This window comes from Anolis carolinensis, chromosome 4 (genome assembly GCF_035594765.1).
Source record: "Anolis carolinensis isolate JA03-04 chromosome 4, rAnoCar3.1.pri, whole genome shotgun sequence".
Taxonomy (NCBI): Eukaryota; Metazoa; Chordata; class Lepidosauria; order Squamata; family Dactyloidae; genus Anolis; species Anolis carolinensis.
The window spans coordinates 7,402,013-7,428,193 of NC_085844.1; the positions used below are offsets into that span (position 1 = coordinate 7,402,013).

General features: G+C 40.9%; 1 protein-coding gene across 3 annotated transcripts in view; it reads left to right on the plus strand.

Moving 5' to 3' along the window:
- Positions 1 to 26,181, plus strand: part of tsnare1 (t-SNARE domain containing 1) — a 495,360-nt gene that overhangs the window by 209,009 nt on the left and 260,170 nt on the right. For all 3 annotated transcript variants that reach the window (XM_008115495.3, XM_003223925.3, XM_062979952.1), the window contains exon 6: positions 20,238 to 20,328. In XM_008115495.3, coding sequence (XP_008113702.2) covers positions 20,238 to 20,328 — 91 coding nt within the window. The remainder of the gene's footprint in view (positions 1 to 20,237; positions 20,329 to 26,181) is intronic.

A 26,181-nucleotide genomic window follows, 5' to 3' on the forward strand; every position in this document is an offset into this window, starting at 1 on the left:
GCAATTTAACATTTTCCAGCTTCCGGCTTCATGAAGGTATGCTCCATTCCAGCCACAGGGGGAGCTGCAGCTTCACCATCTAATTGTGACACCGAGTCCTTGATGGCATTACTTCCTCATTCCTTTCCGCATGCTGCTGGCTGTTTTATGGTGTTGTAAATTAGTTAAATTAGCCTCCCCGCATAAAGCGGTACCAAAATTTTCTACTCGACAAATGCAACTGTCTTTCGAGCTGCTTAGATCAACAGTGAGCTAGGCTAATAAATGGTTGGGAGCTCAATCCGACCAGGGCTTCGATCTCATGACCTCTCGGTCAGTAGTAATTTATTGCAGTTGGCTGCTAACTAGCTGCAATATATAATATTAACTAAACACAGCTGTCTATTCTAAACAATATCTGAAAAATATGCACCACGATAAAGATTCAAAGGATAGAACACAAGATGTATATTAGAGCATCATATACATAATAATGTTAACAATAATAATGCAAATAATAATACAACTGATGACCAAATTCAGTCAGCTGTAGTGGCACACAGTCGTAACTTACAGAGTAGTAATTTATTTATTTATTTATTTATTTACAGTATTTATATTCCGCCCTTCTCACCCCGAAGGGGACTTAGGGCGGATTACAATGAACACATATATGGCAAACATTCAATGCCAACAGACAAACAATATACATTAGACAGACTCAGAGGCATTTTTAACATTTTTCCAGCTTCACGATTCCGGCCACAGGGGGAGCTGTTGCTTCACCGTCCAGTAGTGGCTGTACTTCCTCATTCCTTTCCTCGTGTTTTGCTGGCAGTTTTATGGTGTTGTAAATTAGCCTCCCGCATAAAGCGTCCCTAAATTTCCCTAATTGACAGGTGCAACTGTCTTTCGGGGCTGCATAGGTCAACAGCAAGCCGGGGCTATTAATGGTCAGAGGCTTAATCTGACCCGGGCTTCGAACTCATGACCTCTCAGTCAGTAGTGATTTATAGCAGCTGGTTACTAGCCAGCTGCGCCACAGCCCGGCCCCAACTTATGGAGTATAAAGATGATTGCAGTCTATCAATCTTTATATTCTGTAAGTTACTACTCTGTAAGTTATGACTGTGTGCCACTACAGCTGACTGAATTTGGTCATCAGTTGTATTATTATTTGTATTATTATTGTTAACATTATTATGTATATGATGCTCTAATATACATATTGTGTTCTATGCTTTGAACCTTTATCGTGGTGCATATTTTTCAGATATTGCTAACCAGCTGCACCACAGCCTGGCCCTTAGACAACTATGGGGGACACATATGTCACCTAATGCCCATTTATTCTTTATCTTGAGCTTTGCAGGGCTTTGTGTGTGACCTATTTAAAAATGGAATGGCCCTCTTGGAGAATTCCAGGGAGGCAATTAGCCCTTTTTTCACCAGAAAAATGGTATAGTTCAAGGGGGATTGGGGAGCATTAGAGGTCACAGAACATGTTTTGGAGTCCAACACCTGCCCCTGTGCCATGTTTTGCCAACCCCATGATTCCCACATGTTTGGGTCCCATTCTAGAAGGTTAGTTTGATTAGTGAAAGAGAACTTTGTGTGTGTTTGCAAGCACTAACAATCTGGAAATTGAAGGTTAAATGATGGCTTTGTGTGGACATCTGATGCCTCTCCAGTGCCTGCTTGAGGTGTCCCCGGGGAGAGGTAGCTTCCAGCCTGAAATAGGCCCGAGTCAGAGAAGACAAAGAGGTTAAAAGAGAAGCTCTGGGTAGGGACCACCTGTGGAGGAGACAGGGATGGAATTGTTGAGGGACAGAGAAAGAGACACACAAAAGCGCTCCCGTACATTCAGCGGGCTTTGTTCTCCGACAACGTGGATTATAAATAGAAGATAATAGAAACAGTGTCCTGCAGCAGGAGCTATGAATAATTAGACAGCTGATACCCAAGAGCGAGTAGAGGTCAGGTAGATAAAGTGAACTCATAAATGAATTTGTGTGGAGAGCGGGGAGCCTGCCTGGGTTGGTGGCTTTTTCCTCCTTTTAGAAAGAGGATTACAAAAGAAAAAGAGAGTGGGAGAGATGGGAAAGAACATAACCATTCTAAAATTTAACACACTTGATTGTTGTTTATTTGATTCATGCTTAATCAACGTATAGGTCGCCTGTAACAAGGTTTTGTAGCAATGTGCATAAGGTTGAAGCCAAATGCTGAGCAAGCTGGGGTTAATCTAGTCAATCTCAGATGTGGAGGGGAGCCTATGCCAATGAGGAACTTGTCTGTATACGGGGTAGATAGGGCTAGTCAGAGATAGAGTTAAAATTGGGTAAAAGGTAAAGGTAAAGGTTTCCTCTGACGTTAAGTCCAGTCATGTCTGACTCTGGAGGTTGGTGCTCATCTCCATTTCTAAGCCAAAGAGCCAGCATTGTCCATAGACACCTCCAAGGTCATGTGGCTGGCATGACTGCATGGAGCGCCGTTACCTTCCCGCCAGAGCGGTACCTATTGATCTACTCACATTGGCATGTTTTCGGACTGCTAGGTTGGCAGAAGTTGGAGCTAACAGTGGCTGCTCCCACTATTCCCGGGGTTTGAACCTGGGACCTTTCGGTCTGCAAGTTCAGCAGCTCAGTGCTTAACACACTTCGCCACCGGGGCTCCTAAAATTGTGTAGGAAGAGAGAAATAGAGGACACAGGAATAGAGGTTTTGGGAGCTGACAATGTCAAAAGAGTCCCCATTTGTTAAAACTGATTTTTTTTATCATTTTGGTAGTGACTTGAGAGCATACTGCAAGTTGCTTCTGGTGTGAGAGAATTGGCCATCTGTAGAGACGTTGCCCAGGGGATGCCAGATGTGTTACTAGGAGGCTACTCTCATGTCCCCACAAGCTAGAGATAGGAGCCCCCAGATGGCGTAGTGGACTAAGTGACTTGAAGGTTGGTTGCTGACCTGAAAGCTGCCAGGTTCGAATCGCACCTGGGGAGAGTGCGGTTGAGCTCCCTCTATCAGCTCCAGCTCCATGCGGGGACATGAGAGAAGCCTCCCACAAGGATGTTAAAAACATCAAAAACATCCGGGTGTCCCCTGGGCAACGTCCTTGCAGACGGCCAATTCTCTCACTCCAGAAGCGACTCAAGTTGCTCCTGACACGGGAAAAAAAAAAAAAAAACAAGCTAGAGATGATAGATGGAAGCTCACTTTGTATCGCGGATTTGAATCAGCAACCTTCAGATCAGCAACCCAACCTTCAGGTCAGCAGTCCAGCCGGCACAAGGGTTAAGTCCATTGCTCCACCACGGCTCCTTGTTAAAACTGATATATTGGTGAAAGAGTATTGTGTGGCACTGCGTTATGGTTTGAGCCTTGGACTACAACTGTGGATATTAGGGTTCAACTCCTGCTTAGCCATGGATACCCACTGGGTAGCCTTGGGCAAATCACACTCTTCGCACTCTTCAAGGAAAGCAAGGGTAAATCTCCTTTGGATATATCTTGCCAAGAGACTTCCAGGAGAGCATGGCGGCGTAAAGGCAGCATCCGAAAAAGGCTGCTTGCAAGGTCTTTATCCAGCTGAATACAGGGCTTTGTATTCTCCCAATTTCTCTCTGGGATAAGAGAGAACCAGAGGGACTTTGCACAGCTTTCATCTGGTGATCTTGCCAAGAAAATCTGAGGATAGAGTTGCAATTAGGCATGTATCATCTACAAGTGTTTCACTTTTTCTGCAAATCTTTAGCCTGCACCTATCCGTCCTTTGCTATGTTTAGATATAGACCAGGAGCCTATGGGTGATATATGCCAGTGTGCCATAATCATTTGAAAAATTAGACTGTGACTCTGGAGAACAGGTTTTGCTTCCCTGTTTGGTCATGAAAACTCACTGGGAGTCTCGGGGAAAAATCACACTTTTAGTCCCATAAAACTCCATGATATGTTCACTGTAAGGACATCATAATTTGGAAATGACTTAAAGGTACATATCAACACAATACATGTGGGACTAGGATAAAAGATACAAATTTTTACAATGCAATACATTTGCATTGTTTGTATTTTCTGCATCTTTCTCTAAATGTTTTAATTTTACAATGAACTAGAGAGAAAAAAGTCACAATCATATTGAAGCCAAAAAGCAAGACATCCATTTGTCCAATATAGTAATTGCCTCATGGCCCGATTAACAGATCTATAGAGAACTGGGCAGGTAAAAGGAACCAGAGAATGATAGGAACCCAAGACCCAGCTTGTTATGTGGCTTTTAACATGTAACTTAATTGTATTCATTTCAGTAGTCTAAAAAAGAGACAACTAGCTTCACAAATGACAGGGGCAACCTGGATTGCAAGCAAAGTTACTTTTCTGTTGCTAATAGATTTGAGATTTCATTATACCTCTTTTGTGGCCATTTCCTCCTGGTTCTCCCATAGAAAAGAAGGGAATTGGGCTTTGCCTGCATCCATATCCATAGACCATCTCAAATGATAACCAAACAACATCTGAAATAAAATGTAGTCTTGTTAGTAGTTACTACTTTTTCCTTCTTCTTTGTGGTTTTTAACATTTTTGCCTGATGAAGGAGCCAGCGGAGCTTTGAAAGTTTGCATGATGTATTTTGTGCAGTTTACTTGGCCAAGAAGAGTGTCGTTCTTTTGTGGCATTTGGAATGTGTTATGTTTTGCTTTATGGCCCCTATATATGTTTCATTACTTTCCTTTTCAGGGAGAAAAAACACACGTTATAAATAAATATATTTCCTAGAAATCAATGCCTCTAAATTTGAAGATTTTTTTCAAAGATATATTTCGCTACCTTGCTGTCTCGGAATGATGGAGGGGATGCCATATGGAAGCCATATGGAAACCAAAAATATCTGCAGAGATAGCATGGTTTTCCAACCACTCACGTTGATGTAATGTAAGTGGTGATACTCAGAGCCACAGATTGGGCTTTTAGGAGGCTTCATGAATTTTGCATCTGTTTACTAGTCTCTCAGAGGGACTACGCCTTCTGATTTTAGCACTTGTGGTTCTCTTGCATGGTTGTGTCCGCCCCTTCCATCCCTATGCAGAGATCCATTCTTGATGGTGAAACCTGACAAGAGCTGGAATATCCATTAGCACCGGTGGGGAAGATTTCATCAAGCAATTGCCCCGTGCCGAGGAAATAGCGGTGGAGTTCTTTAATAGAATTGGATTCCCCACTGACTCGCTGAAAAGTACATTATTTTTCCCCAGTCATGTGCCCTCACGTAACCTGTTCTGGAGGGAGGAAAGCTGATTTTAATCAATTTTCAGAATATCTAAAGCCTCCCTCCTGAGGATGGTTTCAATAATTTACTCTGCACACTTTAATCTCTTCCTCGGATCAACATGGGGTTTTGTTTCTTTTAATCAAGCGTAAGAATGTTCCCGTCCCCTTGATTCTGAACGTTAGATGTCTTGGAGTAGGTGGGTGATTATAACAGATCTGAATGTCTCCTGTAGAGTTATTAATTCGAGTTAGATTTAAATGGAAAATAGGGTGTTGGATGGATTTCAGCATGCTGGCCAGCATTCTGTAGGAGTTTAGCACAGCACTAATATACAGACCAACATGTTTGGCTTCACCTCTCAGCAGGGCTTGGTCACAGCTACATCCAAAGACATCAGAGACTTAAGAATCGAAGGCTCCTTTTGATTCAAATTATTAATATTGGGAAGGCAGTGAGCAGGTGGGTCGGAACTTGCTTCAAAAGTGCTTTAGATCCGAATTAGTTCCGAATTTAATGAACATACAAACTAATTGCACAAGCCTAATATACACCAACATGGTGTTGTGTTTTGAAGGTTGGACTACAATCCTGGGATACAAGGGATTGAAGTCCACTTAACCAGCCCCTAGAGACCTTCCATCTTGCCTTTACCCTTCTTGAATTGTGGTGGCCAGCTTTGGACACAGTTTTCCAGGTGAGATCAGACCAAACCGGAATTCCTGTATATACTTGTGTATAAGTCAACCTTACCTATAAGTTGAGGAAAGATTAGGGGGGCAAAATTATGGATTTTGATATGACCCATGGATAAATCAAGGGTCATTCCATGTAAAGGTGCAGCAGTAGCTGCCTCTGTGGTAAGAGGAAAGTGCCATTGCACCGGCCCATTTTTTGATAAGAGTTAATTTACAGTACTTACATTGACCTATGTTTAAGTCAAACTTGGGGGTTTTGGGGGTTGATTTTTTGACTATAATTTCTAGATGTATGTACAAGTTTATGCAATAATTGTGACTATTACTTCCCTAAATTTCAACATTAGGGTTGCTAGATGGTAGGCAAGCCCAAAATGAAACCACACCAATCTGATTGTAAATAGATTTTCACATAAAGGGATGCTTTTTCATATTCCCATCTAAATAAATAGTCAATTCACATGGAAAATTACTGTGTCATAGTGAAGACTTAATAATAAATAATCATAAATCAATTTATGTTGAAAATGTACATGCTGGGGTTAACATGTGTTTGGGTTGTTTTATCTGTTTGTTTTTTGCTTGTTTGTTTATATAAAGTAATTTTATCCCAATCTCACAATGGCTTTCAAAAGATCAATAAAAATGAGGTAGCCCCTGCCCACAAATGTACAGTATGAATATTGCAGCCCTAAGCAGATTTCCTCAGAAGAAACTCCACAGAATATCATTGGATTTACTTGCAAGTATTCAAGATTTTCCATTCTTGGCTAAGTTATTCATCAGAATGGAGACTGCAGTCAAGAAACAGAAAGAAGATGAAGACTTGGAAACACAGCTTGGAAAGAACAAGGCAAGATCCTGAAGTGCAAAGGAACATCACTGGATACTAATGTTAGGATAGCCCATGCAATCATTATTCTCATTTCTATGAATATAGTAGTTGTGAATGCTGGACAGAAAAGAAAGCTAACATGAAGAGAATCAACCCACTTGAAATACAGTGCTGGAGAGGTTCTAAGGCTAACTTGACTACTACAAGAGAAATAATTAGGCCATAGAGCAGTGGTTCTCAACCTGTGGGTCCCCAAGTGTTTTGGCCTACAACTCCCAGAAATCCCAGCCAGTAAATGAGCTGTTAGGATTTCTGGGAGTTGAAGGTAAAATATCTCTGGACCCATAGGTTGAGAACCACTGCAAATCAAACCTGATTTCTCTCTAGAAGTGAAGATGACTTAACTGAGGTCATCAACCTTTGGCCATATCCCAAGAAGATGTGACTCAATAAAAATAGCAACAATAGAAACATGGAAGGCAGTCGGAAAAGGGGAAGACTCCATTGCAGATGGATGAACTCAGTCAAGGAAGCCATGGATCTGACTCTGCAAGTTCTGGAGGTCTTTCATTCTGAAGTTCAACATATGTTGAAGTTAACTTGATGGTTAATAAATGTGTGTCTAGGATTGTTGCTGAAGTCATTCTTTATACAGTTTGATCAGTGTCACTGTGATTTTGATTGTTTTGTCTGTTCTTGGAATAATTCTCTCACCACAACTACATAAGTCAGAAGTTGGTATCACAAGCCATCAGATGTTACCGCCCTACCATTCCTGGAAGCTATTGGTGAAGAGTGCTGGATGTTATAGGTGTGCTGAATTGAACAGCCATAAAATCACAGCTCTTACCATATATACTTGTATAGAAATCAACCTTATGTAGAAGTTGAGGGCAGTTTCGGTGGCCACAATTATGGATTTTCATATGATAAGTTAAAAGTTATGAAAAGAGGGGAAAGCATCAATACCCACCTCTTTGGGAAGCCAGCCATCTTTGGCCACCAGCATTTACCCACCCAAATTTCCAAAAAGGCCAGATGCAATACTGTAATGGAGAGAACAAAGAACATCAGTGCTTCTTTTATGTTCCTCCAGGATGGACAAATCTTTCACCATCCAACTCAGAGATGATTCTTTTTGTAATAAGAGTTTAGATACAGTACTTACATTGACCCAAGTACAAATTGATCCAGGTTTTCAGGGTTGATTCTCTGTCACAAATATCTAGATTTATACATGAGTGGTGACTTTTTTATCATCCTGTTCACACTTCACCATTATAGCAATTTAATACCACTTTGATTGTCATTGCAGTATTTTATAAAATCTTGCTGTTCATCATTTCTAGGGTTATGCAGAATTATTTACCTGCAAGCTGTATATTTACTCCACATTTCATGTCCGAGGATTCCATATTTTAAATCAATATCATTGCTAGAAAGGTGTTATGTGAAGGAGACCTAAAGCCTGAATTGTTGTGTGCCATTTTTAGGATTGCTTCTTTATTAGGAAGCATGTCTGGAAATCTCTCCCAAGACAAGATAGAGAGTAGGTTGTTAATGCCGAAACCTTTCTGTAGTCATGTTTGAAGTGAAATTTCAACTTCAATCCTCCACTCCTTTGGAAAGAAATCAGTTTTAATGGTCACATGCAGTATTCCAGAGAGGGTTCTTTCAGGCTTGGCTTGTTAGGCATATGATTACATTTTCACCTTGAGAAATCTATATTCCATCTGCATTCATGTTGGATATGCTACAGATATCCCTGGCTGTACTTCTTCAATATCCTTTATTGTGCTTTCTGGGCATTGACCCCATCGTTTTCTGGAAATGCTGGAAAAATCTCCCCACAAATATCTATGTGGAAATCTAATCAGGATGTACCACCCATGTTCAGAAGGCACACCCATATCAATAATGATGCCAACATGGTTCCTAGTCCTTGTTTTCAAACCCAATTTTCATGATAAATAGGATTATTTTTCTCCTTGGCAAGACAATTTTATGTTAGCTGTGGTAGCTTGTGTTAGCTCTCATAGACTACATATTTGGAGGTGCTATGTCCTTAATGACGTGGTTAGACTCCTCCTTGAAGATGCATGGTCACAGCTTGGGAATGATCCTGGATTCATCACTGAGCCTGGAACCCCAGGTTTTGGTGGTGGCCAGGTGAGCTTTTGTACAATTAAAACTTGTGCGCCTGTTGCACCCATACCTTGGGAAGTCAGACTTGGCCACAGTGGTCCATGCTCTTGTTACATCTTGGATAGATTACTGCAATGCGCTCTATGCGGGGCTGTCCCTGAAGACTGCCTGGAAGCCTCAAATAGTCCAACAGGCAGCAGATTCCTCACCGGAGCAGTGTACACAGGGATCATACAACCCCCTTGTTATGTCAGCTCCTCTAGTTGCCAGTCTGCTACCAGGCTCAATTCAAAGTGCTTGTTTTAGCCTATAAAGCCCTAAATGGTTCAGGTCCAACTAACCTGTTTGAACTTATCCTCCTTTATGAGCCAACTAGAGCTTTAAGATTGGCTGGGAAAGCCCTACTCTCGGTCCCACCTTCTTTGCAAGTGTGATTGATGGAGATGAGAGACAGGGCCTTCTTAGTGTGGCTCCTTAGTTGTGGAACTCCCTCCTTAGTGACATCAGCCAGGCCCCATCCCTTCTAGTCTTCAGAAAAAAAGCAAAGACCTGGTTTTGTACGCATTCAGAGAAAAGGCTAATACGGAATTCAGCTTCAGCAGTTTGGATAATGACTATGGACTAATTACTAAGTATAAAATCATGAATTGGCACTTTATGTTTTAATGTGTTATATGCTTTTAATCTGTTTCATTGTTTTATTTGCTTATATGATTTTATTGTTTTATAGTTTGATAGGGTATATTTTATTGTTTTACTGTTTTCATTGTAATGCCTATGATTTAATAATAATAAATAATAATAAAACTTTATTTATACCCCGCCACCATCTCCCCGCGGGGACTCGGGGTGGCTTACATGGGGCAGAGGCCCAAACAACATAAGGACAAAATATAAGCAACATAATACAAATCACAATATAAAAAAAGATAAAACAGTAATACAATATATCAATTAAAACAACAAAACAAGGATTAAAATTGCATTTAAAACACATAAATGCTATTGAATTTGGCATTGAATTCTTGCCAGATTTTGTAATCTACCTTGAGTACCCTGTGGGGTGAGAAAAGTGGGATATAAATGAAGTAAATAAATAAGTAATGACAGAGAAAGAGAAAAGCAGTCAGAATACTCATTCTCATCATGTTCTGCTTGTGAGCTCATACAGTTAAACCAAACATAGTCTTTGGAGGTAAAGGAAGAGGAGGAAGATGACAGCAAAATAGGATGAATGTTTTGAGTGCACCAAAGACTTTTCATGTGTTGACTGAGTTTGTATTTTGTTCTGAATCATCATGGGTGACTTCTAGAGGGGTGGGGTCCATTTCTTCAGTTAGATGGCAGAGGTGTTGTAATTGTCGATTTTCATGGCACATGAAGGTCCCAACAATTTTGCAAAGCTGTTTTTTAAATTTGTTTTCAGAAAACCAGTACAATTTCTAATCCGGAAATCACCTGAAAATTGTGTTCAATTTTCCCCTAATATTTTCAAACATGCAACCCACCTGGACCATCTTCAAAGCCACACTCCCTCTAAAATACCTTGCTTTACCCTGTTTTGATTTCCAACATCTTACAGGAAATGATGAAAATTTATTTAAACTGTTGAATTAGAAAGCTCTGGAAAGCAAGGCTGAGGATGACTATCCCTAATCCAAATTTCACAAATATTAAAAAATATCAAATTATCCAGATGGATGGCTGAAATAATGACACCTTTCTTTTCTTTTGGTTCAGTGTACCCAACCTTTGTTTCTGTCACGCCCAGGGCAACGAGAGCACTAAGAACCGACACACGGAGGCCAAAAACTATCTAATATCTTTATTATGGGAATATGTAAGAATAATAAAAACAAGTAGGAAATATAGTCCAATAAAAGACCTTTCAGGGAAGGTCAGAAATAGTCCAAAATTATATTGTTCAATATTTTATATTAGAGTCCAAAGATGTAGATCCAAACCGAAACACACTCTGTTTGCAAGCAATAGCGTGGGGAAACGTCCAGATTCCTTTCAAAGTTCAGAGTAAGTCCACAGCAAAATTAGAAACAAGGCTTAATACTAGAAGCAAGGTCCAAGGCTGGAAACAAGGCAAGATAGTTCTTGAATACTTGGCTAGACAAGGCAAGGCAAGGAACTGGAGTTGCGGATTTTGCGAAGTCCACACTTGGCTGGAACCACGAAATCACTCCCGAAGTTGATCTGTTGACTCCGCACGGAATTCTTCGTGTCGGGCACTTTTATCCCGGTTTCATTTCTCTGCAAAGCAGGTGTCCTGAACTTCCTTTCCCAAGGGAAAGGAGAATGAAACACATCTCCCTCCAGATGCGTCCCTCCCTAGAATTACCCAGGGGAACATGGCTAATTAACGTCTTGTTTAGCTGCTATTCTCAAGCTCCTCCGAACCTGCTCTTTCTCGCCCCTGCCCGCCGCATAGAACTGTTTCCTGGGAAAAGGAGGGGAGGCAGTGGGAAAGGCCTGGTCAAGGTCTTCCTTAATGGGCTCTCGGGTAGAAACATCAACAACAGGCATCTGGAAAGATTCCGGCTCTTGCTGAGCCGGCAAAAATCCCCTGTTTTCCTCCTCATCAGCCACAATGGCACTGGGATCAGGACTCCATGGCCCATGGGACATCACAGTTTCATGCACAACATTATTTAAAAATATTGCATGGAATTATCTTCAGGTTATGTGAATATGGTGTATATCAGTGGTTCTCAACCTGTGGGTCCCCAGGTGTTTTGGCCTTCAACTCCCAGAAATCCAACCCAGTTTACCAGCTGTTAGGATTTCTGGGAGTTGAAGGCCAAAACACCTGGGGACCCACAGGTTGAGAACCACTGGTCTATATGAATCAAAAGTGAATTTTGTGTTTAGACTTGGGACCTATCTCCAAGATGTCTCACTATATGCAAATACAGGTGTTCTAAAATTGATAGAAATCAGATATCTAAAACGCCTCTGGTTCCAAGCATTCTGAATAAGAGATACTCATCTTGTATTCTGGTGCATTTGGGTGTGGGTTGGAAAACTGGCCATTGACTTCCATGAAGTTTCCTATCCTTGCCTTAAGAGGAAGAAGTTGGAGCTCAAAAAGGCATTTCAATAGATACAATTGATAAATATGGACATAAACCCAATTAACAATGGATAAAGGAGAATAAATATATATGTATTACAGCAGAATGTATGACAGATTAATTTTATTACAATAAACATGTTAGTATTAAGAAAGAAAATCCCTCCAAACCCAGAAAGGATTAATTAATTGGTATATATATATATATATATTTTAAAAAAGATTAATTTATAATGATTATATTACAGATATATTTTTAAAGATTTAATTTATTTTAATGCATTAAAATTATCATATTAATTACACTTCATTTAGGACAGAAATGAATTCATTGTACATTACAGAGTAAATGAGATTCATTGTGGAGCGATTCAGAATTGTTAGAATTATTTTAAATTTTAATCATCTTGGGAAAAGGTGAACTTTAACTTCTGATGGCAGAACAGCACACATTGTACTAATGGTGACAGAAACAGTAAGGATTCTAGCTGGTGGGGGAAAAATGATTTGGATCATTCTGAAACAATTGCAAAACCAAAGCCTTTATTGGGGAAAATAATGCTTAACGTTGTTTTTTTCCCTCCCCCAGAGGTAGCAATGCAGAGACTTCTTGAAAAATTCAGTGTTCTCTAAGGGTGTATCTGCACTGTGGAACTAATGCAAATTAATACCATTTTAACTGCCAGTGATCAATGCTTTGACATTTTGGGAGTTGCAGTTTGGTGAGGAGCCAACACTCTTTGGCAAGGAAGGCGAAAGACTTTGTAAAATACAACTGCCGTGATTCCATAGCATTCAGCCTGGCTGGATAGGAGCTTTGAATGTGATTTCCTGCTTCTTGGCAGGGGGTTGGACAGGATGGCCCATGAGGTCTCTTCCAACTCTGTTATTCTATGATTCTATGATAGCAGTGTGTATGAAAAAGATCTTGGGGTCCTTGTGGGCAACAAGTTAAACACGAGCCAGCTATGTTATGCCTCATCTAAAAAGCCAATGGGATTTTGTCCTGCATAAATAGCAGTTTAGTGTCTAGATCCACGGAAGTCATGCCACCACAATTGTAGGGAGATGTTGACAGGCTGGAATGTGTCCAGAGGAGGGTGACTCAAATAATCAAGGCTCTGGAAAACAAGCCCTATGAGGAGTGGCTTAAAGAGCTAGGCGTGTTTAGCGTGTAGAAGAGAAGGCTGAGAGGAGACATAATAGCCAAGCCATGTACAAATATGTGAGGGGAAGTCATAGGGAGGAGAGAGTAAGCTTGTTTTCTGCTGTCCTGAAGGACGCGGAACAATGGCTTCAAACGACAGAAAGGGAGATTCCACCCGGGCTGTGGCGCAGCTGGCTAGTAACCAGCTGCAATAAATCACTACTGACCGAGAGGTTATGAGTTCGAAGCCCGGGTCGGGTTAAGCCCCCAACCATTAAATAGCCCGGCTTGCTGTTGACCTATGCAGCCCCGAAAGACAGTTGCATCTGTCAATTAGGGAAATTTAGTTACGCTTTATGCGGGAGGCTAATTTAACTAATTTACAACATCATAAAACTGCCAGCAAAACACGAGGAAAGGAATAAGGAAGTACAGCCACTAATGGACAGTGAAGCAACAGCTCCCCCTGTGGCCGGAATCGTGAAGCTGGAAAAAATGTTAAATGCCTCTGTGTCTGTCTATATATGTTGTTTGTCTGTTGGCATTGAATGTTTGCCATATATGTGTTCATTGTAATCCGCCCTGAGTCCCCTTCGGGTTGAGAAGGGTGGAATATAAATACTGTAAATAAATAAATAAAAATTAGGAAGAACTTCCTCACTTTGAGAACTGTTCAGCAGTGGAACTCCCTGCCCCGGAGCATCTTTGGAGGCTTTTAAACATAGGCTGGAGGCTTTTAAACATCTGTTCGGAATGCTTCGAATGCAATTTTCCTGCTTCTTGGCAGAATGGGGTTGGACTGGATCACCAAAGAAGTCTCTTCCAACTCTATTATTCATCCATGACAGTTAAAGTGATGTCAAACTGCATCAATTGTACAGTATAGATGCACCTAATGAAGCCCCGGGCAGTGGTGTCATCTTGGATTGAGGCTATCTATTTGGAATGTGGTCTCCTTTTCCTATTGCCTTCACCTTATCCAACATGATTGCCTTTTCTCACATGTCTTGTTTTATTACGATACGGCCAGAGTATGGCTGCCTCAGCTTAGTCATCTTGGCTTCTAAGGAGAGTTCAAACTTGATTTGCTCTAGGACTAATTCATCTATGTTTTGGCAGCCCATAATATCCATACTCCAGACCCATATTTCAAATGAACAAAACCATGATCCCATCCATAGTCACAGCAATGGTTTAGTTACCAGCAGACTTTGGGATCCCTCCATGTTTTGTAAACCCATGACATCAAAGACAGCCATACAAGGAGAATCAGAGGAGTGTATTTTGTGTGTCCAGATGCTCCACTGTAGAAAATTATGCCCTGTGCTTAAAACCAACAACATGCTTTAAGCGTCAATCTGGGTGTAATTTGGGACATGAGGGTAGAGTTTGTTTTTGTGGTCCCAAGACTGTGCAGCAGGTGGGTTTCCTTGCTTGCATTTCCGCAGTGTTTATTTCAGCAGTAAATGTCTCCTGGCTATATAAATGCAAGATGTTTTAATCTGTCTCCTCATATATAAACAGAAGGACAGGGGGAGAACAACTAAAGGACAAATTGAGGTGGCATTTCTTGGCCATAAAATGCTACTTAACCCAGTTACAGCTTATTTGTTCTTTGCTTGAGTTGGAAATGACACTTCCCACTCGGATAATCTGTCCATGCATTTATTCAGATCAGATCTGTGGTTGTCTGGAAAATTCTAGCATGTTCATGGTCCATGAGTCAGGAAATGTTAGTTTTGTTTTGTTTTGTTTTTTCATAATTTTTTTATTGAGTGTTTTTGAACATAAAAAGTGTGAGAACAATAATAAATATAGAAAAGAAAGTGAAAAGGGAGGGTGTGATATATGTAAAAAAAAAGAGGGAGAGGGGGAAAAAAGAGAGAAAAATCAAAAGGAAGTAAAAAAAAGAGAATGAAAAAGTTAAAAATAAGATAAAATAGAAAAAAAAGGATTGTACTTCCCATCTTTCCTTCAAGGTGAAATAAAAATATTTTGTATCAATTACTATTCATTTGTCCACTCTGTCCTTGTGTGTTTATAAAAAGTTCCTCTTGTTCTATGTAAGTTATCAGTAATGTCCAGTCCATTTTTTTAACTGGTTTACCCTGATGGGTTTTCAGGTAATATGTCAGAATATCCATGTTCTTTATGTCCATAATCTTTAATATCCATTCTTCTTTAGTTGGTATTTCTGTTGATTTCCATTTCTTTGCATAAACTATTCTGGCAGCTGTTACAAAATAGTTAAATAGAATCTCTTGGTTCTTATTAAAGTTCATATCGGTCATTCCTAATAGAAAGTACTCAGGTTTCAGTTGAAAGTTTGTTTTGAAGATTTTTTTGTATTGTTTCGTGTATTTTTTTCCAATATTCCTTTGCTATTTTGCAAATGTTAGTTTTGAGCCATGTCTACACAACTGAAAATGGACTCGTCTCTCCACCACCGACAAGGCACGGCTAGATTTGCATAAGAAATGCTACCTCCAAACACTAATCTGTGTGTAGATAAAATGGGATTTACTTTGGTACTTCCAGGAAGCTCTGCAGTGATCCCAGAGTTTTGGAAACCTGGATGAGGCTGGGTCTGGCCTGATCCACTGTCTGCACCTCCAACATACTCACTTGCTGGCATTGTTGCTTCTGTAGAGATCACAGCAGGGCATCTACCCATGTGAGCAGAAACTCAAGATGCTCTACAAGACCCAGGGCAGGAGCCACGTCTGGCCTGTTACACAGTTGCAGTGAACCCATAATGCACTTGGGCCAGTTGTGTAAATGATCAATGAGGTTCAGAGATGGTCCTAGGCTGCATTGAAGCAGTTCCAGAACATAGTACTTTGAGTTATTTTGATAAGTGTAGATGCCCCTCTGTCCAAGGATATTTACAGGTCACCTTTCCACTAAAATATATGATCAAGGCAACATGCAATAAAATGTAAGTTTGAAGGGGAGGGATATTTTGGTAACTGCAACTCACAGAATCCAAAATTTCAAACCAAGTGCCAGGTGTAGCATACAATAACCATTCACCCAAAGGACTGCCAAGAAGCAGCCAAGTTTGACACAACACAACATGTTTCCAAACCATCAGGGGAAGGAATATTCTTCACTTGGAAAGACATAATATTGTTCAGTATCCATACTTAAGGAACCTCGGTGGCGAAGTGCGCTAAAGCACTGAACTGGAGACCGAAAGGTCCCAGGTTCAAATCCCGGGAGCGGCATGAGCAGCCGCTGTTAGCTCCAGCTCCTGCCAACCTAGCAGTTCGGAAACATGCCAATGTGAGTAGATCTATAGGTACCGGTCCAGCGGGAAGGTAACGGCGCTCCATGCAGTCATGCCGGCCACATGACCTTGGAGGTGTCTACGGACAACGCCGGCTCTTCAGCTTAGAAATGGAGATGAGCACCAACCCCCAGAGTCAAACATGACTGGACTTAACGTCAGGGGAAAACTTTTACCTTTACCTTATCCATATTTAGCACCAAACAGGACCCGGTGATATCTAAGCCTGAGGTGGCCTGGAGTTTCCATGTCACAAAATGGAAGGCTTAGCTATGGAAGAGTTGAGTGCCTTTCACATTTACCATATTTGCCGGCATATAAGATGGCTGGGCATATAAAACGACCCCCAACTTTTCCAGTTAAAATATAGAGTTTGGGATATACTCGCTGTATAAGACTACCCCTCTTCCAACACACACCAAATAAAAATGAAGTTTGCCCATATACACTATCGACCCCTGACTTCTGAGAAGATTTTCCTGGGTTAAAAAGTCGTTTTATACACCAGAAAATATGGTAGTTTCTTGCCCCATTTCCCTACTAATTGTTGTTTCCTTACTCTGGTCATTGTCCAGACTGTCTCAAACTTACAGGATACTCTGGAATTTCCAGAAAACTCTGGAGAATCCTTTGACTTTGCCCATAGTTAGACAAAGCTGTTTTGACCCTGAAAAACATGTAAATTTTATTGGAAGTAGGCTATCATCATGAGAACAGCCAGAAATGAATTCAAGGTGAGCTGATGTAGACTTTCCCCGAAGCTTGAGTTTGCGAAAGCTTTGCCATTGTCCTGCGGTCCTTGTCTTTTCCTTGCTGCACCCCAAGCTTGTTCTCAACAAAACCTCAATATTCACTACCATCCACAGCACCGTACTGTCAGATATAATTAACTTGCGTGCCTTCACTCCTGGAGATCATTCATAAATCAAATGGTGATTAGATTTAATTTACTTTCGGTTCTGCTGGGATCTTCATTAAAACTTGGAAAGCTTTTTTTGGAACGTCACCTCCCCCAGCATTTTTATTTTATTTTAATGCAGAACAGTAATAAGATATGTCAGTATTATTTTTATTAGTAGCTTTACTTCTCCCCATGGGACAGGAAGAAGATAATTAAAGGGATGTCTCAGGCAGAAAGAACTGGATTCCAAGGACTGTCACCCTACAATACAGCAAGAGGGATTCCTCATATATATATATATATATATATATATATATATATATATATATATATATGCCCCTGGTGGCACAGTGTGTTAAAGCGCTGAGCTGCTGAACTTGCGGACCAAAAGGTCCCAGGTTCAAATCCCGGGAGCGGAATGAGCGCCCACTGTTAGCCCCAGCTCCTGCCAACCTAGCAGTTCGAAAACATGCAAATGTGAGTAGATCAATAGATATCGCTCCGGCGGGAAGGTAACGGTGCTCCATGCAGTCATGCTGGCCACATGACCTTGGAGGTGTCTATGGACAACGCCGGCTCTTCGGCTTAGAAATGGAGATGAGCACCAACCCCCAGAGTCAGACATGACTGGACTTAACATCAGGGGAAACCTTTACCTTTACCTATTTTTGTATCAATAATTTCTGTTGGGTATTTGGGAGTACTGGAAAAATGGAATTTTTCCACTCAGTTTGAAACTTTTTAAGAGTAATTAAATCGACTAACACTCAAAGCAGCAAGTGCTATAAACATAGGAAACATCAATGAACAAAAATCACTATGTGGTAGCTGAATGAAGTCCACACTGCCAAGTCTTTTAATGTAACAAAGCATTTGTAAGAGTGTTTGCTCTGTGTGGTTTTATCTTGGATTCTTTGGCTCGGAGAGACAAAATTATGGCCTCTTGTCTTGTCTTTTTTGCTTTCAGTTCAGTGCTATGTGTATCTGAGGCATTGCTCAGTAGCTGAGGAGATGTTGCCTTCATGGAACACTAAGTTCCCATTTATACAATTGCTGGTTACTGTGCATAAAATTGCAGTGTGTTTCTTTTTCTTAATCACAGCCAGCTGTTCTACCTGTGTTTGCTTTTTTAAAGCTCTTGAGAATAGGACCTGTTGCAAATGGAGACACACTGCAAAGATTTTACGCAGAGGTGAAGCTACCAAACACATAACACATTCATTCAGGTCCAAGTAGATGTCACCAGGAGTTCTTCTATTTCCCCCCCCCCCTGCAAATGAAAAAACTATGTTTTGTGTATATATGCAAAGAGTCATTTTTATGGGACTATAGAAAATGTGACCAAAACTGCTAGAATCCAACTGAGACAAATGGAAATTTCTAGATTTCAGCCACAAAAAAACCAATATGTCATTGTAGTATAATATACCTGTCTTGGCAGTACTCAGGAGAAAAGAATCTTGGGATTATTGTTGATCTTAAATTGAACTTGACTCAGCAAAGAAGGCAGTTTTTAGCCTTCAATAGAACTATAGTTTCCAATGTAAATGAAGCAATAATCCCATTCTATGATGAGGCTAGTGTACTTTGAACATATCATGCAGTGACTTAACTTGGCCTGGCTTTATCAAAGAAGGTTAAACCACCAGATGCAATAAATCTTGTCGGTCAAAAGGTTGACAGTTTGAAGCCCAGGTCAGGGTGAGCTCCTGGCCTTTAGCCCAGCTTCTGCCTACCTAGTGGTTCGAAAGCAAAATGTGAGTAGATAAATAGGTATTGCTTACAAGCAGGGAGGTATTTTAAGGCATCTATAATGAAATGTCAGGAAAAAAATGCTGGAAATTTGATCAAGGAGGAAGTTTACAAATAAAGCTCTTTGGTAGGGAGATGGAATGACAGCCCCCGCCCGCCCATGGCTGGAACGAGCAGAAACCTCCAAGATGCTGAAGATTCGAAAAGCCTATATGTACCTCTGTTTATGTACAATTGTCTGTTCTTGTCAGTGTAGAAACAGCATTGAATGATTGCCACATATATATGTTCTGTAATCTTCCCTGAGTCCCCTTTGGGGTGAGAAGGGCGGAATATAAATCCTGTAAATAAATAAATAATGAAACTTGCTGGAAAAGGCATGGTAGCAGTACATGTAAAAATGGGTTTAGGGCTGTTGGTGATTATAAACTGAACATGAACTAACAGTCTGACATTGCAGCAACGGATATGAACGTTGTGTTAGGCTACATTATTAGAAGCATGGTTTCCAAGCTGAACAAAGGATTAAAAGCATGAAAGCAAACCAATTCATTAGAATTAGAATGACAGTATCAGATGAGAGTTCTGCAAATATACGGTAGTTGGCAGTTATAAAGACAAATGAGTGGGTCTCAGAGCATAGAATCATAGAATCATAGAATAATAGAGTTGGAAGAGACCTCATGGGCCATCCAGTACAACCCTCTGCCAAAATCAGGAAATCACATTCAAAGCACCCCCGAGAGATGGCCATCCAGCCTCTCTCTGGAAGGTAAAATGAATAAACCAAGGCTCTCATATGTTGGGCACATTATGAGAAGACATGAATCATGAGGAGACATGACTCAGTCAAGGAAGGCACAGCCCTGAGTTGCCAAGATCTGAGCAGGATGGTTCATCATATGATGAGTTGGGGGTCTTTGATTCATAGGATCACCATGAGCCAAAGTCCTTGTAAGCCTGGACCTCTTCTGAACTCTTCCAAATCCCGTGTCTTTGTGTTTGCAGATATTTTATGTATATGCATAAAACAAGAGAGGCTGCATGAGCCAAAGAGCTGTCTTATAAGATTTTATGATAATGATTCTTATTTCTTCGTTGAAAATGCTGTTGACCTTTGTTTTTAATTGTTTCCTTTGTAAAGGCACACAACACAGCAAGAGACCAACAAAACCATTACAACTTGCACAAATGCTATCCGACAGTTATCTGAGGTCATCCGAGGTTCTTCCAGGGTAAGTGACCTTTGAGACTATTCAGTGGAAATTCTGAGTGATTCAAAATACTATACAACCTATCTAGAAAAATAGACTCATAGAATCATAGAGTTGGAAGAGACCACATGGGCCATCTAGTCCAACCCGTTTCTGCCATGCAGGAAAAGTACAATCAAAGCACCCCCAATAGATGGCCATCCAACCTCTGTTTAAAAGCCTCCAAGGAAGGAGCTTCCACTACACTCTGAGGCAGAGAGTTCCACTGTTGAACAGCTCATAAGGTCAGGAAGTTCTTCCTGTTCAGGTGGAATCTCCTTTCCTGTAGGTTGAACCCATTACTCCTACTCTTAGTTTCAAAGGCAGCAGAAAACAAGTCTGATCCTTCTTCCTTATGACACCCTTTCACAAATTTATACATGGCTCTCATGTCGCCTCTCAACCTTCTCTTCTGCAGGCTAAACAGACCCAGTTCTTTAAGACACTCCTCATAGGGATTCATGGTCTCCAGACCTTTGATCCTTTTAGTCACCCTCTTTCTCTGGACACCTTCCACCTTAGAGTAAATATCTCCTTTAAAATGTGGTGCACAGTATTCCAGGTGAGATCTGACCAAAACTGAATAGAGAGGCACCATGACTTCTCTTGATCTAGACACTAAACTCCTTTTGATGCAGGCCAAAATCCCATTGGCTTTTTTAGCTGCTGCATCACACTGTTGTCTCATGTTCTGCTTGTTCTCCACAAAGACTCCAAGATCTTTCTCACATGGATTGTTGTTGAGCCAGGCATCACCCATCCTGTATCTTTGCATTTCATTTTTTTTCCTGCCCATGTGGAGTATCTTACATTTGTCCTTGTTGACATTGTTGCATTATACCTAGGTATGCATCTTGTGGAGTTTAATGAGGTTTTATTTTATGTAAACCCATGTGGGATTGTCGTTTCATCTTTTTGAAAATGAATTTCCTCCCCTGAAGAATCTCCCCCTCATCTCTTTGTAATGGCCTTCCATAAAATTAGTATCCTGCAATGCAACTCTCTTGTAACCACTATGGAATCATTTGTGAGATCTAGCAGATTCACAGAGATTTGATTTTTCCAAACGCAGGTAAGTAAACCACATATATGGATTATTTGGTTACAGGAAGCTTATTGTAATATAATGTACAATTAGCCAAGAAGACTGTGATAGTTGTCCTCTTCCTAACAGTATGCACACCTGAGATGATTTGAATGATCCACGCTCATGCCATTTGTAGCAGTGATCGTGATGACTGCTGGAAAAAAACCTAAGCCCTACAAGCAACAGATTAGGAAACAGAGCAGGCTTGAAGTAGCGAAGATTGAGAGTTGTTATGATACAACCTGGCTGAAATATCTGAAGAGAAGTCATATTAAATATGGAGCAGTCTGATTTTCTGCACATGAACCAATGATTGCATACAGCAACAAAAGAGATTCCACCTAAACGTTAAGAGAAACCTCTTGGCTGTGGGAACTGTTTGGCAATAAGACAGGCTGCTTTGGAGGGTACTTGATTCTCTTTCTTTGGACTTCTTTAAACAGAAGTTCAATTGGGTTGCTGTGAATTTTCTGGGCTTTGTGCCCATGTTCCTGAAGCATTCTCTCCTGACGTTTCACCCACATCTATGGCAGGCATCCTCAGAGGTTGTGAGAAGCTTGCTTACCTTTTGTTTGGTTGTACTTTAGGCCCCCTCCAAACAGCTGTATAAAATCCACAATGACCTGGATTATATGGCAGTGTGGATTCAGATAATCCAGTTCAAAGCAGATATTGTGAATTATCTGACTTTATATTCTGGGTTATATAGTTGTGTGGAAGGGACCTAAACTGTGTATTACTTCATGGCAAAGGGAAGAGCGTATGGATTAGATAGCCCATACAACTCTCTTGTGATTCTGTTACAAACTCCTTTGTTCTTATATTAGTAGAGGATTCTCTACTAGAAATAAAGTAACTGAACCCAATAAGTAGTCTTTAGGAACACTGCATCAGAGCCTAGCTGCAAACACACACACACACAACACCACCATCACCACCACACCCATGTAGAGGCAGTGGCCTGTGGCATTATTGAGTTACCAAGTGAAAACTGAGGTGAGATGAAATGAAATATTTCTTCCCAAGACCTTTTATCGAGATGCAAGAAATTGGTTGCTTTTCGTACATCTGGAGACATTTTCCGTGACACAAATTGGCTCCAGTGGGAAGTCAAATGAAGACAAGCAAAAATAGAAAAGAAAAGAAAGCATTTCTGTTTCTGACACAGGAATGCCATTTCCATCTGTGTTGGGACTGCAGCAAAAGTTACAATTGGAGCACAAGAGAGTAGAAAAAGAAGCCATCGAAAAAAGTGAGACGAATGTTATTTAAGGAAAAAAGACTATGCCTAACTCCTTCACCAAGAACACATTGTGCTTTGAAGCACATGGAGTTACACAGCAGTGGTGCTATGCTTTTTGTTGTTGTGTTTGCGATGTTGCGCAAAACCAAGGTCACAACAACATCTGTTACAGAAGTCCAAAATGCCGACAATAACATAGTCTGTGCGCATTCAGACGAAGACGTACAAGTCACTCTAAACACCTTTGTAGAAGCATACAAGAAACGTGGCCTCTCATTGAACATTAACAAAACCAAAATGCTCTTCCAGGAGTTACCAGCCAATCCGTCTCTAATGTCAGAAATACATTAGAAAATGTTGACCATTTCCGCTACCTTGGCAACTACGTCTCCACAAAAGCCAACATTTAGACTGATATACAACACCTCCTGAGCTCTGCGAGTGCAGCATTCTTCTGAATGAAACAGGGAGTGTCTGAGAATCAGGACATCTGTAGGGATACCCAGGTGCTTGTTTATGAAGCTCTTGTCCTCCCAACCCTTTTATACGCTTGCAAAACATGGACTTTCTACAGACGTCACACTCAACTCCTGGAATGATCCCATCAGTGCTACTTTTGAAAAATCCTGCCAATCTCTTCAGAAGACAGGCCGACAAATGTCAGTGTGCTGGAAGAAGCAAAGACCACCAGCATTGAAGCGATGCTCCTACGCCATCAACTCCACTGGACTGGTCATGTTGTCTGAATGCCCGATCACCGTCTCCCAAAGCAATTACTATACTCCCAACTCAAGAACAAAAAACAGACTGTTGGTGAACAGAAAAAGAGAAACATGCCAAGAGGAAGGTGTATCAAGCCAATGCTGACTGGGACTGCCTTCCACCCGAAAACCGATGTCTTCACTGTTGAAAAACATGCAGGTCAAGAATAGGACTCCACAGTCACCTATGTACCCACCACCAAGACACCACACTTGGAAGGCTAACATACTCATAATCATAATTTTGCATAATGTGGTTTTTTGTATTTCTGTAGACAGGGAAAAGCACTATAACAACAACAACAACAACAACAACAACAACAACAAACATTGCATGGAAAGTTCCTTGACAAAATTGAAGGAAAAGCTGATAAGGAGAAGACCTGGCTATGGCTCACGAATGGGACCTTGAAGAAGGAGACAGAAGGCCTGATCCTTGCAGCCCAGGAGCAAGCCATCAGGACAAAGGCAAGTAAGGCCAAGATCGAACAATCAGCTGATGACCCAAAATGTAGACTGTGCAAGGAAGCCAATGAAACTTTTGATCATATCCTCAGCTGCTATAAGAAAATCGCAAAGACAGACTACAAACAGAGGCACAATTATGTGGCCAAAATGATTCATTGGAACTTATGCCTCAAGTCCCACCTCCCAGCAGGAAAGAACTGGTGGGATCACAAACCTGCAAAAGTGTTGGAAAATGAGCACGCAAAGATACTGTGGGACTTCTGGATCCAGGCTGACAAAGTTCTGGAACACAACACACCAGATATCACAGTTGTGGAAAAGAAAAAGCTTTGGATCATTGATGTCGCCATCCCAGGGGACAGTCACATTGACGAAAAACAACAGGAAAAACTCAGCCGCTCTCAGGACCTCAAGATTGAACTTCAAAGGCTCTGGCAGAAACCAGTACAGGTGGTCCCGGTGGTGATGAGCACATTGGGTGCCGTGCCAAAAGATCTCAGCCGGCATTTGGAAACAATAGACATTGACAAAATTACGATCTGCCAACTGCAAAAGGCCACCCTGCTGGGATCTTTGCTCATCATCCGAAAATACATGACACAGTCCTAGACACTTGGGAAGTGTTCGACTTGTGATTTTGTGATACGAAATCCAGCATATCTATCTTGTTTGCTGTGTCATAAAATATAATAATAATAATAATAATAAGAAGAAGAAGAAGAAGAAGAAGAAGAAGAAGAAGAAGAACAACAACAACAACAACAACAACAACAACAACAACAACAACAACACCACCATCACCACTCTATTTATATTCCACCCTTTTCCTTGTGAGGACTCAGAGCGGATTGCAGTGTAAACAGATACAGGCAAACATTCAGTGCCTTGCTGCAATACAATGAGACACACATACACAGACAAAGATAAAGACTTCTCTTTTCATATCTGACTTTGGAAGCTCCTCTCTGGCTCTGGGAGAAGTGTTTTTCTCCATTTCCAAGCCCAGGAGCCTGTGTTGTCACTTCCAGGTTGTGTGACCAGCATGAATGCTTAGAGCATCTTTATACCTTTCCTGCTGAAGCAGTACCTATTTATCTACTCACATGTGCATGTTTTCAAACTGCTCGGTTGGCAGGAGATAGGGTTAACAGTGAGAGCACCACCACACAGGTTTCCAGAAATCAGTTCCCTATGGCTGTCACCTCCAATTCCCAAACTAGGCATTCAAAAAGACCGAAAAGGCCATGGTGGAGCCAGTAGAAGTGGTTGGCTCTTTTTGTACTTACTCCCAGGACAGAAAAAGCTCTTGCATTTCACAGATTTACTCAGAGAAGAAGGAGGTTCCTTCTAAGATAAGAATGAAGGTACAGTCCTTGTACTGACCCATGGATAAGTCAACCCAGGTGTCTGAGATTGATATTTTGACTATTTTTTGTAGACTTATACATGAGTATCGGGTAGGTTTGCTCTCTAAGATGGGATAATAGGTTTTCTTAAAGAATGTACAAGCAAGTGCATCTCTAAACTACAACCAACATTAGTGTTGTCAACCTGCTGAATCGATAAATCACTTTGCTTGTGTTTGGTTTGATTTCATTTCTTAATGCTGCCACGTATTGATTCCTCTGTGGCACCTGAATGAAGAGTGTAGAAGTAAAAATAAAAATCTATATGTTGTATTTACCAAATAAAACAAAACTTACAGAATATTTCTATACATGTCTGCTCAAAAATTGTTGTACTCCTTGGTAAGCGTTGTGCACCTACAAGTTCACAATGCTAGTGTGAACATTAAGAAAAACATCTTGGCAATAGGAGCTGTTTGGGAATGAAACAGACTGCTATAAAGGATTATGCCCTCTCCTTCTTTGAAAGTAATTAAACAGAAGTTGAATCGCCATCGTTAAGGATTGCTTTGGTAATATATATCTGTACTAGCTGTGCCCGGCCACGCGTTGCTGTGGCGAAGTCTGGTGGTATGGGAAATAAAGTATTGAGGTATTGGTGGTAGTTAAGGTAAAGGGTAAAGGTTTTCCCCTGACTGAGCTTAGCCTTCTAACTGGCAGCAATTGGATAAAAACAATTATTCTTCTCCCTCTAATTAGGACTTTATTTTTCTTTTCTTTCTGTTGTATGAACATAGAGGCATGGATGAGGGGTTGTGCTGCCAAATTTAGTGTTTCTGGGATGTGTAGTTTTGTTGTTTTGTCCTAGGCCGAAATTTCATTACCCTTTTGTACTGGGGTTGGGCTGAATGGTCCTTGGGGTCCCTTCCT